Here is a 16,210-nt window from a genome sequence, read left to right as displayed (position 1 = left end):
CGAAGAACACTGGATCTGGGGCACTTAAACTACTTGGCTGCTTTATAAATTTTAACTCCATTACTATTCCTACGTTCCCAAATCCTTCCACTATACAGCACTTGCCTTGTAGTCTTTACTATAAGTAGATATTATTCTTTCCTAAGCAGTTTTTATTTATATATTGGAAGGAGTCAAAGAGCAACGCAGTTTACTTTCCTTATCAGTTTTCCCACCTTCACAAAAACACATTCAAAGTGAAAATAATTTGTTCCCGCCCATGAAACTGAAACCAAAAGTAATTAAAGCATAAGTTTTTCTACCCAAAAGATACTGACAGCACTTACACTTTTAACTCTAATTCCATTGGAAGGGCTAAAAATAATCTTTATGAATATCAGCATTTTAAATGCAATGCAGCTAAAAGGGAGCTCAGCTATGAGGAGACATCCTACCCCATCCCACTCCCTGCCCATTGCCCATCCAGTGAATAACCAGAATCCTTAGAAATAAATGATGCTTTTAACTACGCCTATATGTATGTCACCCCCATCTCCAGACCGGGGTTGTGCAACAGCTTCAGAGCATAATTATACTATAATCAAGGTGGACAAGGAAAAGAACTGCAGAGGTTTTATTACTCCTGTAGCACATTAGAAGTAATGAAAAGTTCCAGCAAGCTTTGTAACTGCTACGCTCAAAATTCAGAGAATTGTTAGTAAGTAGCAGTTACACAGTACTGAGAAGTAACTTGAATCCCAAATACTTGTAAGCAGTCGTCTTCCATTTTCACATTAAAATGGCAGCATAACCAGGCACTAAAACCACACAGCACAGCCCCTTCTGCTCTGGAAGTGATGACCCCATCACTCGAGTGCCGCTGCACACGCCATCCCTGCGCAGTGCTGCATCACCCCCAGGTGCAGAGGGACACAGCTCTGCCAGCCAGCGTCAGCCAAGGGCAAGAAGCTGTGCAGCCACACTGCAAGTCAGTCCCACCAGTTGGTCCAGCTGAAAATTAAACAGGCAGTTTGACGGATGCTTTCTTGTTGTTTTTTGTTTTGTTTTGGTTTTTTTTAAATAGAGCCAAGTCATTCCTGCAGCCATCTCCCCAGTTTTTTTCTCCTGTCTCACTTCAACTGTGCCGTATACTCCGGCTCCTTTACTTGCAGTGGCACCTCTGGAATTTCAACCTGAGTCAAGTCAGAAAACTGCCAGAAAATTCTCTCCACAAAAGCCGCGGGCAGCCTTCAGCTAGGCAGGCTTCCTTAAGCAGCGCTCACCTGGCGCGGCCACACAAACCGGCGCGGGTGCGAAGGAAGGGGGACAATGAGTGGCTTGGTGGAGGCAGCAGTGGCAGCGAGCAAGGCTCGCGGCACGTAATGTTCCCTTAAGCTGTAGAGAAACAGAGCCCTCGGACTTCCAGTTGAAAGCAGACAAGGAACAGATAATCTCTTTTCTTAATCTATAATGTTTCAAAACACCACGCCACTCAAAGGAAAGAGGAAAACTGACACAAACACTACCAGGACACACAGATTTCTCCCCCCGGTTCAGGGCTCGCTCACTGAGGCCGCTCCCCTGTGGGCATCCCTTGGCATCCCAACATCTCCGACGACCTTCCACACCTGCTTCACCTTCCACACCTGCTTCGTCATCCTGGCAAATATGGGTACAGCCACGCGCTGCACCACACTGAGGAACCGATTCAAACAAATAAACAATTTTGCAGCTGTGTGGTTTTGTTTGGCCGTTTTTAATTATGCCAGATTGCTTTTCCAATCTTCACAGGCGGCCAAGCTGGTGGTGGGGCTCAAAGGAAGGAACAGCTTGGTGGTTGGAAGAACGACGGTGCTGAAGTCAATTATAAAGCACTGCCACCCAAACACTTTCTGAGATTGAAGGTAAAACAAAGTAAAATACAACAACTACAGCTTAAAAACATCACTTGATCAGTTACGGTCACTCAGATAACAAACCTCAACTTATACCACAGTAACTCAGTGCTGTGCCTAAACGTTTTATACCTCAACAGCACGATCCCTTAACAACATTCACCTACTAACACAGTTTACAGTCCCAAGGGAAGGCCTGTAATGAATGAGGAGTTGGGTGTTATCCTGCATTGTGTTCAGAAGACAGTAGGAAAAGGAAAAAAACCCTCAGTACTTAGGAGGTCACATTTAAATATATCTAACTTGACTAAACTAACCTGACTAGCCTTTCCATACCTCTCTGTAGAGAAAGGGGATAAAGTCTGATGATCTCCTAGAGGAATTTCACTTAGATGGTCTGAATGGCCTCCTGGATGACACTCATCACTGATTACAGAGGATATCGAAGATACCCTGCATGCTAGTTAAATACCTCTCTGCAGTTACTCCCACCAAAAAGCAAATGAAACCAAACCCAAAGGGAGACAGGTTTGTCTGTGGCTTGTACTTGTAGCTTAGCTTCTCTCTGTAAGACCCAATCAGCCTTCTCTACCATATTCTAAGATGTTTTGACAACATTTACTTGGGGGGAGCCAACCAACCAACCAAAAATTAAAAAAACCATAACAATGAAAAAAAGAAAAAAGAAAAAAGAAAAAGAGAAAAAGAAAAAAGAAAAAGAAAAAAAAAAGAACAAGAACAAGAAAAAGAAAAAGAAAAGAAAAATGAAAAAAGGCTTTATTCTGCTTGTGCTTTGGCTCAGGGATTCAAATTTTACCAGGGAGATGAGAAAATTATTAGCAATCATTTCTGAAATACTCAGCCTGACTAGAATGCTCAGTACTAGACTAACTATGACAGAGGGAAGGGAGAATTACATTTTTCAAGACAGCATTCAGGTGTCCTAATGATGAGGCCCTCCATTTTTCCCGAACAAACCCTGCCTACCCATCTTTCTACAAAAGATAAGACAGTTCTAGCAGGATGTGCTATATAACAAAGTTCCAGTTTCTTGCTCACAAAAATTATAAATCATCCTTACTTTACAATCAACAGACAACTAATTCCACACTGAAAGTGTCCATTTCTGAACAAGTCAGATGAAAAAAGATCTTTCTGGTGGCTTGACTGAAAACAAGAGAGATGGGTATTGGGAAGACCCTGGGAAGGTAGAGCTTCAACACTTGGCAAAAGGGACAAACGAATGAAAAGGAAGCATTCATTTACTGAAAAGCAGAACATAAAAATATCACGTGGTTCCACAGCCCAACCACTACTTTCTTCTGCCCCTTCTCATAATTTACTATGTCTCAGTGTACTTTCAGACTTCATTTAGCATGTAAGATCTAAAATCCCTTCCCCTCAAACTGATCACTTCTAGTCACATCTTAGTTCAAGCTTCGTAAATATAAAGTGTACAGAAGAAAAATAATAAAGAGCCAAATAAAGCATTATTTTACTAACAGAACAGAATAAAAGAATAGAACCATATGTAATATAGGTTAGAATAATAACTCTTATTAATTGCCATTATTTATGAAAACATCCATCATGAACAAGCAAAAAAGCCGAAGGATGTTATCTTTTACTTGACAAGAAGAACATCATAATACAGTAAATTATTTTGTGTGCATGCAAGAAATCAGGTTTTTTACATTTAATAGCTTTTATTACAGATATATATATTCAAGTGCAGAGGATTAAAATCTTGAGAATAAACTAGGCTGTAATTACTTGAGTAAGGACTTTAACATTGAATAATTCACTTAACAATATATTCAAATAACACACAGCAATAAAGACAAGAACTTGCCATTTTACAGACCTATACCAGTAAAGAATGATTAACTGAGACCTTCACTTGCACTGAAAAAAAAATAATCTCACGCTGTGTAAGTGTAACCTGACATCTGTCCATCACTCACTGCTTTTCATGAGTATCCAAAGTCATGAAGAACTAGAGCACAACAATTTTATCTGGATAAATGGAGGAAAATAACATAGGAACAGGTATAAATAAGTAACAGTAAAGTTTCATCTATCCCTGTGGGTGGACAAAGACTTAAAGTTCATGGGGACAGAAACCGTACCATGTCCTAGAGCACATTCTCTCTCCTCACTAAATCCATGTTTTGCCACTAATGGCAGCAGAGACAACGACCAAAATACCATCTTACTCAATAGGCTTCTTCTGCATTGTACCAGTTTCAGGGCAAAACTGAATTTCAAATTGAAACTGATCCTTGTAAGGAATTGGTTTTAAAGATAAGGTGTTGTAATGATTTATCTCAATAAGCATTTTCTTAAAAAAAAAAACCAAACAATAAAAGACAACCTTGCTATTAAATCTTACTGATAAGGAAGTACAGAAGCATGGCACGGTTTGCATACAATTATGATACATGCATACTGTTGATGAAAAAAATCAGCAAGATCCCATCTTTGTGTGGTTTTAAAGATTTGTGAAGTGGTAATCTTTCATATCCATTGGGTTTCTGTAGACATGGACATAAGCTGTCAAGTCAACAACTGCTTGATGAACTAGCTTCCATGTTTTAACACTCCTACAATATTACATTTCAAAGAAGCATCCTTAAATACAGTAATCTCTGCCTTCTCATTCAGAACCTAATATTTTATTCTTGGGCAGTTTAAATAAATAAGCACCAATCTCAGGAGATCTGATGAGTACAATGTGGGAGAGAGGAAAAACAAATCAATTAAGGAGCTGCCCTGATCCGAGAGAGGTGCCTCCAATATGAGTGAAATAGAATCTGGAACACCGATGGACCTTTTGAAACAGGATGCTACCTTATTTGCCATCAGCCTCTGGGAAAAAGTTATTTGTTGTAATTGATCTTCAATCCTTGATGACCTGGGTAAAAACACAGCTTTTCCCAACATTAATCCTGTGGAAGTCATGCCTCTTGAAAGTCTGATAATAAACTCATCCTAGACTTCTGTATTACATTCTCTTACAAATGTTTTTTTCAAAATTGAAATGAAATCGAGATTGTGGTCTTTACTCTCCCACTCAACACGACCCCTTCTGTACAATCACATCGAAACACAAAGTACATAACACTAAACATATAAACCAGACAAAGGAAAGAACAATTGCAAAAACAATTTGTAAGCTGGGCTTTAACCTTCTCTAGCCACGTACATACACTATAAACAACCTGGTGTGCACAGACAGCTTAAATTTTAACTTTGAAACTTCTGACCTCACTATATCGTAAGTGAAAATTTATTGACTCCTGTATAACTGCGCTAATTTAAAACTTCTGTTGCCCTTGGGAACGTTTGGACATCTAGTTATTCCTTCAGCTGCAAAGTATGGTGGCGAGCTGTTCCTGCAAATGCCTCCGTCTTCCAGGGGAAGAAGCTCTACAGCATCACTTTCAGGAAGCATTAGAAATCGTTTACTGGAAATGCTCGCTCAACTGACTGTTGGGTTGCTTTGGGTACATCTGTGTAGAATAACTATATTTATGATCTAATCGCACAGAAAAGTGCCCTAAGAACAAAAGCTCAAAATTCTCAGTCTGGTGTAAACAACATTGCTTTTACTTCTGTTTCTTTTTTCTTAGAAAGCACTGATAATCAAAGATCAAGTTTGGTCTTTATCTGTGACCCAAACAAGCAATAAAAAATGTGCCAGCCTTGAAAACATAAGGGGCCATCTAAGAGTTACAGCATAGAGTTACTGTATGGCAAAAAGCCTACTTTCCTTGTTTGAGGAAAAGTGTTCTGTCAATCTTCCCAGTTTTGGAAAGATTATACTCCAGTACAATCTACTATGGTTTACACTTACTCTCACAAAAATAGTATTAGTTTCAAATCATCAGGTTAATTCCTAGAATTATTATTACAAGCACTGTTACAATTTGTTTTATTCTGTGGCCATATTCCTCTATAAATTTTCTAGGCTAGGAGTCTACTCACACAAAGCAGTTAGTTAGACCTTATTTTGGGATGCAGACCTTAAGGACGTGAAGTCTCCACTGAAGACTTTGCAGGCATCTAGAGCATACGCTGCTCATGACTTTAGATTTCACTGAGTTGGTGTTTCTGTTTTGTCTGATCACATACCCTAACGACCTCTTCTTGAAAATTAAAATCCAAGTTAATACAGAGTTCAGTAACAGCAATGCATTCAGTGGTTAGGACTCAGAAAAGACTTGTACAAACACCTTAAACTCTACCATTTGAACAAGACGCCAGTGACTGTTTAGAAACATTGTCTGGAGAGAAACGATGCAAGCTTAGCCAGACGAACAATTGTGCTAACACAAGTGAGTGACCTGGCAATCGCAGCACACTCCCCGCTCACACCACGCCCTGCCAGGATCAACAGAAACATGTGCAGCATCGCTCTTCCCACCGACGTGCCCGCCTTCACCCAAGCCTGCAGCCACCATCTGCCAGCAGACGTGCCCAGGGAATGAAGGTGGCCTCTGAAGATCTGGGGAGCTCAGGTCACGCTGCTGACGATTTATAACCAAGGCTGAAATCTGGTCCCACCAAAACCAGCCACGAAAGCTCCCAGTGATTATCGCTGTGCCACGTTTCCCATTTTTTGCCTCTACAGTAAGACACTATGGACCCACAATAGGAATCAGGATGCTGAACTGGATGGATCTTTTGTGTCAATAGGTATAGTCTTCCATTCTCATTATTTCTTAGAGACACAATCCCAGGTCTGTTAGTTTTAACCTTCTAAGTGACCCAGCCACTAAAATATGATGGAAGAGTCATGCTGTGCTAGCACGAGCTATATTTTATACATTTAACCGGGGAAAATCAGGTGCTGAAATCAAAACACAACAAACCAGCCCGATTTAGCAACTAGCCAAACTATAATCCAGCTAACTTTCCCAAAGTTACATTGAATTGTTCTAGATTTCCTGAATCTGTATCATATGTCTACCAGTAACTGGTAACAAAAATGTTATCAATATAGAAGCAAAGTTTAATTGAAGAACTGTGCTTTATGGGAGGACCTCCAAAAACTACAGACTTCTGAATATCCACTGAATACAACATGCAACACATCACAGTGTCAGGGAAGTACACTGCAGTTAAGATACAGTCATTTCAATACTCTGAAGAACATACCTCTAGGTTCTCCTACATTATATTTGCAAAACGCCCATCTAACATTTTTCAGTGATAAATATATTAAAACATACTTCCCATAACTTGCTTTAAACTGTGGCATCTTCAAACTAAAGCCAAATTATTATTCTCTAAACCAAACAAATTTCCATAAACCGGTGTTTTACAGTAAGTGAAGATGTTTAGAGAGGTATTTAAATGTCTTTGCAATATGAAAAGCACAGACACTTTAAAAAAAAAGTACATCTCCTTCCTAGCCTGTTCATCCAGGATACTCAAACCCCCACCCCCACCCTGGGTTTTGATTTTTCAGATGCTACTGTGACAATCAGCAAAGCCTGAACATTAAGACCTAATTTCCTTAAAAGCTGTGGAACTTTCAGAAGCTGTGGGGACAGAAGAGTTGGAGAGGCACAAAAACAAATGTGGTTAGGCCACTTAGAACACATACCTTATCTTCTCCCACACAAAAAAAGAGAAACAAAAAAACCATCAGACATACCACGGCCAAGAAGGAAGATTTGATCGAAGCTGCACTAATTTATTTTATGCGATGCAATTATAAAAGGCGAAGCCTCACGGAAGAGTCACAACAAAACTAGTAGTTACAGTAGTTACTTTGTTTCCTTATTCAGTAAAACAAATACACAGTTAAAAGATACTTAGTAGTTGCCTTATTTTGCATTTTATGCTAGCAAAGTCACCTCAAAATTATTTAAAAATGCAAATCTACGGTTAAAAAGTAGTTTTCATCCATATCCATTCTGTGTATTCATAAATATTCATAGATTCCTTGAAAAAGATCTACAGCAGGTCACCATTAAGGGACACATGTAAATCTTCTGAGGATGTTTATGAAAACAGTAAATATTCTTGCCTTTATAATGTATTGAACCGGTAACATGCCAATTTTCTTTCCCTCTAAGTAATATGGAGAGAAGTTCAAAGGAATTATTTCAAAGAACACAAAATTCTTGTGTGGTAAATATTAAAAGCCCATCAAAAATTAGAAAAATAAAAGCTCTTCTTAGAGAGATACTATGGCTTTGGAGAATACATTTGATAATGAAGAATACAGAACTTTAATTTTAAAGATATTTTCTGGACTAACAACACACTGTCAGAGAAAGCAGACAGTATATTTAATATTAAAATTATTAATACTTTACTCAAATATAAGAACCCAACGACCCTGTATTTATTGACAAATAAATGCCACCCCGCCATCCAAAAAATCAAAGGCACAGAAGACGTTAGCAGGGAGAGAGACCTGTGCATGCCTTTCCACCCGGCACATATAGTCTGTGGAGCTCATGCTTCCAACAGACACCCAAACCCAACACACTGCCCAGGAACACCAGATTCCGAATTTGTTACGTAAGAGTAGGAGTGGCATTGTAGGCCTGCATACCAGTTACAGCCAACAGATTGACACATCCACCCGTCACATATTGAAGAAGTCATTCTGGTTCTCGAAGTTTTGTATCAAATAGAGTCTTTGCAAGCGTGGAGTATTTATCAGAGAGAGATGGAAACCATAACTGTTAGTAACTTGGTTTTTCTACCTCTTTGGCCGAGGTCAGACACTCTGCAGCAGTCAGGAAGAAACGATGCTGCACCTTCTGAGGAGTCAGAGGGACACGGTATCACTAACACTGTGCCAGCCACGCCGACCTCCTGAGGAACAAGGGGCTGTGGCATGTCTCAGTAAGTCCTTTGTGTCCAGTAATTTCTCCTCATTCAAGAGGTACTGAACGTGAGCAGAGTGGAAGCAATCTTCTGCGATAGTACAGTCCTGTAAGTTGGAAGAAATTATTTCGCAATTCTAAACATGACTGGCACGGTATTAGCCCATCTTTGACTGAAAAACTCAAGAAACTAAATGGCAGTGCGCTGTGAAAGAGACTGTGAAGGTAAGAATTACCAGAGCCTCGCATGCTTTGTGGATGGGGCATCTCTCCTCCTCTCCTCCTTCCTCTCCCTCCCATCCTTTTTGTTTCCACGATGGACATGGGCATTTCAAAGCAAGTTACACAGAAAAAACCAAAAAAAATCTATTTTTTCAATATACCTATGACATATACTTGTATGTACGAAAGAGTTTTGTACATAAAACCTGCTAAAGCATCACCTATCTGTGAACCATCTGCCATCCTACAGAGGACCCAGGCAGAATGTCATTCCCTTGGCTGCGGGTGTTTGAGCGCTGGGAGCAGCCACCCGAGCCTTGCCAGGCCAGCGGCACCGCAGAGGGCAGGGAATGCCGCAGGAACCCCCGGGGCTCCAGCATCAAGAGGCAGCAGAAGATGGGGCACCAGACCTCCTCAACTCTGTCTAGAGCTCTGGGCCAGGAGATGGGAAATAACTCACGCTGGTGAAAAGCACCATGGCAAGGGACATGTTTGACAAAAAAAGTTGAGTTTCCTGCACTAAATGTGGTGGCTCCTTTCCTGCAGTACTCTTGCATTTGTGCTCTGGTTTAAAGAAGTGAAAGGCACTAAAGTGGAATGAACAGCTGGTCCTCAACTCTATTTTAAGTCAGATGTACAGATCCTAAGGGGTGGAAGCAAACCAAACAGGTCTGATGTAAATTCCTAGTCCTGTTTAGTTGGCTAGGGTTAGTCAAGCAAGTTTCTGTCTTTTACCTCTTCTGAAACAAGGAATAACATCTGCACCACTTGTCAAAATAAAATCGGAAAGATTCAGGCATGACAGCTCGATGACTTTATGAACAAGTGTCAGTGATGTTTAGCCAAGATCTCAGGAATCAACACATCAGAAACAAGCCATGGAAGATACAGCCCCAGATATCTTGGACTTCCTTCAAGACACACTGAATTAAAATAATCCATTTTGAAGGAGAAAGAAATGGCTATTGCCCCTTTCTTATAGTCGTAAGAAATTACAACAAACTCCAAGCTGTGTACTGTAGATAATAGGTTTCATTTAAGCAAAACAAATGTTTAAACCTTCCAGTAAACACACACAAAACACGACGAAGATCTGATCACTGCAGGGTCACTAGGGCTGTGAGACACACTTTGATTTTAAGTGGGTAATTCCCATGCAGTATCAAATTTTCAACTAAATGACAGCGTTTCTCCTCCAGTTTTCTATACCCATGATTTAAAAAACTAGCACGGTAGCTGAAGAACAGCCCACAGGATCACTTTCTTTGACTTGTGGCCACTACTGTATAAACAGTTTAAATTTTCATGGAATACATGCCTTTGTGTCTTACTTAGAAGGTGATCAACCTTGACATATAGCTTAACGCAAGGCCACAGAACTTCAGCCAGTTGCTCATGAAATTAATTTCAGTCTGTAACTTCTCTGTATCTGTAAATTTAATGTTAAAGGCTTTAGTTCTAAAAATAAAAACAAAAATACTGAATCATCGCTGGAAGTGAAGTATCACCTTGAGAATACTAGACATTGGGATGAAAACAATACATATCTATTTTGCAAGACGCCTGATTATTTTTTTTTTAAAAAGACGTTTTCCATTCCATAAAACATACCAAAATGTAGAATTTTGGACTATAGGACTTTAAATATGTTCTCCTGTAATATTTTAATGGAAATCAATTACGTCACCTTAAACCACTAGTTTTACAAGCAATGTCAAGGTGAAATACAGAGTGAAGAAAAGACAGTGATGCACAGGTGCACTTGCAAATTTCACACAAACTGTTCTGCTTACTTCTTGGTAAAACCCAGAAAAAATATTTTCATATGAGTATCAATCACAGCCCAAGCCTAACTACAGTTACACAAGTGGATCCAGTAGGCCATGTATACCACCAGCTGAACCACTAATTCTCAGAGAAAAGATGGAAACACTTGGTCATTTGATCAAATACAATCTCCAACAGACAGAGAACTTCAATGCATCTCCACTGCATTTAGTAGACAAGGAGTTATTGCATTTTCTAAGAAAGAGACTCTTCCAAACTCAGCACTGCTTCAGCATTTGTCTACCAAGTACCATTTGGTACTTCTGACCTGCTGGCTAGCACACAGCTGTCCTGGGCAGTACTTTTATGACATCACGTCCACATGTCATCAAGCAAACTTGTCATGCCAACCACAATTCAGGATGATTTCAATCCCAGACACACTGCAAAGGTCTGCCAGAGGAGGTCAAGTGATTTGAGTGCAGAGAGAGCAGTCTGCTTCCAAATCAACCTTTTAAATGAGGCAGGTATCCTACTTCTAATTGCTCCAGTGAAGATGACCGGAATAAGCAACAACCTTTCAATGGGTGGAAATCCGTCAGTAAAGCAAAGCAAACTTGTCACAGTGTAAAAGACAGCAGCCCCACTATTTGCCGAAGCAGCCGTACAAAGGACATTCCAGAAGCCACAGTAATGCAGACAGCAGCAGGCACCCATGAAGAAAGCTGCTGTAAGGTGTCAACAGCTACTGAAACACATTTTTGGGAAAAAACTCTGACAGCACCTCTTCTTATGTTTTCCTGTCCTGTTCATGAGTTTCTCCATGTCTGTCCACTTCAATTAACATGTTGTTGCTTGAAAAATCAAACTTACAAACACAAAACCTACATTATTTGCCTCACCCAGAAAGGTTGGCAACATTACTACTTGTTTCACTTTCCATCTAGAAAAAAAGTGTCTCCAACATTTCTCAATCAAAAATTTATATTTTCTCCAGATCTTCTCCCCCCCTCAAGAAAAAGCAGGTAATCATTACCACAACCTCTAAAATGCCTGGGAACAAAGGACATACAGGATATCCAGCCAACCCAACAAAGTCATCCTTCCAGCACGTTAGTGTATTTCAAGTTCCTGATCTTTGAATTCCAAATAATTGGCCTACAGTTCAGCTCCCCCTCTCAAGAGAGGATATCCAGACTAAAAATAAAAATCACCCCACAAACAACAAGTGAATCCATATTTTTTTCCTAAAAAAAAGGAAAGAAAAACAGAACAACAGAACTTACCTTCATTTTTATTGCTTATAAGAGGATTTCTCATTTGTACTTTGGGAGAACCATGACACATATCAGCAGTAGTCAGCATTCATACTTAGTCTAACAATCACAAATAGATGATAACACTTTTTTCAATCAGGACACAAGACCAAGATTCAGAAGGAAAAATGAAGGTGTAAGAAAATGGCACTGGATTTCAGTCACCAGATTCAACGGATAGTGTATGGCATGAATTACAAAAAGAATACCCATGAAACAGAAATAAAGTCCCAATCAATAACATGGACAGTTCATAGAAGTTTAAATTACCTAACACGCAACATTTCAGGCCAACTTGCAGTTATATACTTCCCAAATCAGTGTTCAGTATATTTAAATTATTTATTATTTTATGATTTTTCAGGCATGGCTATAAATATTACAAGACAAAACTTGTCAAAAAATGAAGAGCAATTTAGAAAAAAATGGCAAAATAGACAGCTTGACCACATCAGAGTCCAAAAGCATTAACGATTTTAGCATCTCAAGTAAACCTTTCACTTACACAACTAAAGAATATGTCTGATTTTTACAATAAAAAAAAAGTAGTTTATCACTTCAGGCATTTTGTGGAAAAGGCTTTTACCCGACAGACATCACACACCGCCTGCCCAGTGAGGACAGCCACGCTCAACTGACTACTGAGCCTTCTGCACAAGTCAGCATTTCACACACAACTTAAGACAAGTTAAGAGAAGAGGAATGAGCAGTGGTCACTCTTAACCTCAGCCCAACATCCAGCAAACAGAATTTTTCTGGTCATTTTTTATGCCTGTCGAAACCAATATGCATCTTTGATCAAATACAGCGACACACAAAGAGCAAGTATTGGCCACAGGACAGTCCACGGGACCAACTACACAAGCCCTGCAGAACTTTTTCCAAAGTCAAAGCAAGTTTTTGGCAATCCTTTCACAGGCAGAGGAGAGAAACTAAATTTCTCTCCTACTTTCAGGGATGATCCCTTCAAGATTGGCTTAAGCCACATGATGAGGATGGGGAAACTTGCCAAAGCAATTAACCATGATTTGTCTGTCTCGGGGAATACAGGCCTTCGGTCTATCAGTTCAGCACCTCCACTCGGCAGTCAACTTGCTTAAAATATAAGCCCACCCAGGGCACTTTTCACTGGCTTCTATGGGGCTGATCACCCATGGCAGCACAGATGTAACTCCATTAACGGGAGAAATACGTGCACCAACGGTACAGTAAGACATCTTCTGTCAAGTGTCCTGAAGGCTGTCAAGTCTCCCTTTGACCTTAAGCCTTCCAGCCTCTGGATATAAATACTTTTTTTTTTCTTTTTTTTTTTACCAAAACACTGCCTGGATGTGTATCAACTATGAGATAAAAGCCTTTTTTGGTTTTGGGTGGCCACTTCTTCACCCAAAAAGACAAGAATGGCTCCAAAACAACAACGGCTTTTCACTCCCAGGGATGACTTCTTGTAAAAATAAAAACAAGGAAGTTAAATCCAAGAGAACCATAATGCTTTTCAATTCAGGGCAAGGATGTGAAATTGCCACACGTAAGACAGGAAATTCAAAGTTAGGCTGTCACCTCATCCCCTTCTGCCCCCCGAACCTCCCTCTCCCGTCAGCACCCCCCGACCACCTCCCGAGCGACAGTGACGGATGGCGTGTCACAGCCTTAACTTTGAATCTTCCTGGCTTCCCTCGCAGCCTTACCCGTATCGGGAGAGCACGAAGAGCCGAGGAGCTTCAATTTTAGTATTTTGCACCCCCGCAGCTTGCCAAGGCGCAGGGATGGGAGCGCAGGACTTTGGTACAGACACAAATCCAGGAGGAAAGCCCCTCCGCGCCCCCCCCCCCCCCCCCCCCCGGACACATGCAATAACTCGGCGTCGCACACATTTTTGCACATTTTTGCACACCGCCGGGCTCGCACTCCGGCGTGCTCGCTGCCGGAGCAAGTGGCGGCTGTCAGCGCTGCTCACCCCATCCAGCACCCCCCGCCCCCCACCCCCTTCTCCTTCTGGAGTCAAAGTGTTGTGTGAACGGGGGGGGGGGGGGGGGGGGGGGGCGCGGGGGGGGGGGGGAAGCGCAGGCCACGGGTAACACTTTGCCGTCTCCTCCTTTCAGTCACATTTCCGTCCTCCTCCAGCAAAACTGGGGAGGGAAGGGGGGGCGGGGGGCCAGGCTGGGCGGCGGGGGGAGCGCACACACGCAGGCGCTGGGCCCAGCGGGAAGGGGCAGCCGCAGCAAGTGTGGGTGACAAGCCCGCCGGCTCTCCCGAGAGCAACAAAAAGGCGGGTGGGGTGGGGTGGGGTGGCCGGAGGGGCCCGGGGCAGGGCCGGCGCTCGGGGGCTCTTACCTCGTAGAGTTCCTCGGAAGCCATGCTGGGGAGCCTCACAAGGTGGAGTTGGGTGCTGGTTTGGAAATACTTTGTTTCAGTTGGTGTCCGTGTGGCCTCCTCCTTCTCTTCTCCCTCCTCGTCTTCTTCGTCTTCTTCTTCTTCTTCTTCTTCTTCTTCTTCGTCTTCTTCTTCTCCTTCTCCTCCTCCCTCTCCCTCCTCCTCCTCTTCCCCTTCTTCTCCTCCTCCTCCTCCTCTTCTTCTTCCTCCTCCTCCTCCTCCCTGCGCGTCTCTCTCCAGCGCAACTAGCCGCTCCGCTCGCTAAATGCCAGTGAGGTGCTGCTGCTGCTGCTGCCGCCGCCGCTGCTGCTGCTGCCGCTGCCGCTGCTCCTGCTCCTGCTCCTGCTGGTGGCGGCGGCGGCGGGGCTGCGCGCTCGGCAGCTGCGCAACTCGCTCGCGCTCGCTCCCCGGCCCTGGCGCTGCCGCTCGCGCAGCCCGGCGGGCCGGCACGCGCGCACGCACACACTCAGCAGCGCACACACTCGCCGGGGCGCGCGCGCGCGGGCACACGCACACGCGCGGGCACACGCACGGGCACACACGCACTCACTCGCACACACGCACTCGCGCACGGCGGCGGCGGCGCCCCGCACCCCCCACCCCTCCGTCCCCGGCTCGCTCGCTCGCTCCCTCCCCAGGAACACTAATCGAGCGCAGAGCGAGCGCTACACGCAACCACTCTGCCTCGGCTCCAGCCGCCCCCGGCACCATCCTCCTCCTCCTCCTCCTCCACCTCCTCCTCCTCCCCCCCCCCCCCCCCCCCCCCCCCCCCCGCTTTGATCTCCCATTGTCTGCTCAGCTGAGCCCGGCGGCGCGCGAGGGGCGGCGGGGCCGCGCGCGGGCGGTCGGGGGCCGCGGGACGGCGGCGGAGCTGGGGGGAGGCGGCCGCGGGGCGGGCACGCGCACACCCGGCACGCGGGGCCCACGCACGTGCGCGGCCCTCGTCGCTTCCCCCAGCCCCCGCGCCCGTCCCGCCCCGGGCCCCGCCGCGCCCCCCCCCGGCCCCCTGCCCCCCCCGGCTGACCCCATTGCCCCGCGCCGCCACCCCCGGTGAGCAACGTCGAAATGCCGCGGCACACGTGTCCCTCCGAACTCCCTTGGTTCCGTGCCTCGGCCACGAACCAGCGAAGGACGCGGGCAAACCCGCACGGGAACTGGGCAGCCCTCGGTGGTCGCTGCCAGTGGCGCGGCTGTGGCTTGTGTCTCCCAGCTGACCGCCCTTGCAAAACCGGGAAGGCCCCACCAAGGCCTTGCTGGCATGACGGGTCAACAGAAAGTAGCTGAGTTGTTGACTTTCTTAGGAGTCCGCTCCTAGTTACACCACGCAACTTGTTCTTACCACCTCGTATGTCATCTGGCGGCGTTTCACAGGAAATTGTGCAAATAAGGTGCCATGTAGTCAGCCATTAACTTGATGAATTGAAGGCATCGTTGTGCAAGGTAGATGTGATGAGTTACTCCTTCAAGAGCAGATTCTGCGAGACAGACTTTCTGATCTCAAAAAGGGCTGAAAGGTGGGATGAAACCAGCACAGGAATGCCTTACTGTGCGTTCGGTCATACTGAGGCATTTGTTCCAATGAGCATTTCCTATTCCATACCACACCAGGAAGCCATACTGTGGCACAGAACAGCACGAGCTAAAGCAGAGTTAGTTCCTCACATTCGTGTAATCAACCAACCTACTGAATAAACTAATTTTTGATCAAGATCCATCTTTTTTTAACCTTTTTTCTTTTTCCCCCCAAAGTCCTTCAAAAATGTTTCTGGAAAGCCAAGAAACTCCTCAGCCTTCTAGTTTGATAAATAAT

At 43.8% G+C, this 16,210-nt stretch overlaps 1 protein-coding gene across 3 annotated transcripts in view; it reads right to left on the bottom strand.

Annotated features, from left to right (window-relative positions):
* CDYL (chromodomain Y like) overlaps positions 1-15,009 on the bottom strand; it is a 110,780-nt gene extending 95,771 nt beyond the window's left edge. For 2 of the 3 annotated variants that reach the window (XM_056331004.1, XM_056331007.1), the window contains exon 1: positions 14,362-15,009. In XM_056331004.1, coding sequence (XP_056186979.1) covers positions 14,362-14,385 — 24 coding nt within the window. In that variant the 5' untranslated portion in view covers positions 14,386-15,009. The remainder of the gene's footprint in view (positions 1-14,361) is intronic. The other variant, XM_056331005.1, reaches the window with a different exon arrangement.
* Between the last annotated feature and the right edge of the window lie 1,201 nt (positions 15,010-16,210).

The sequence above is a fragment of the Falco biarmicus genome, chromosome 3 (genome assembly GCF_023638135.1).
Source record: "Falco biarmicus isolate bFalBia1 chromosome 3, bFalBia1.pri, whole genome shotgun sequence".
Lineage (NCBI taxonomy): Eukaryota > Metazoa > Chordata > Aves > Falconiformes > Falconidae > Falco > Falco biarmicus.
This window is presented reverse-complemented; position numbering and strand designations above follow the sequence as displayed.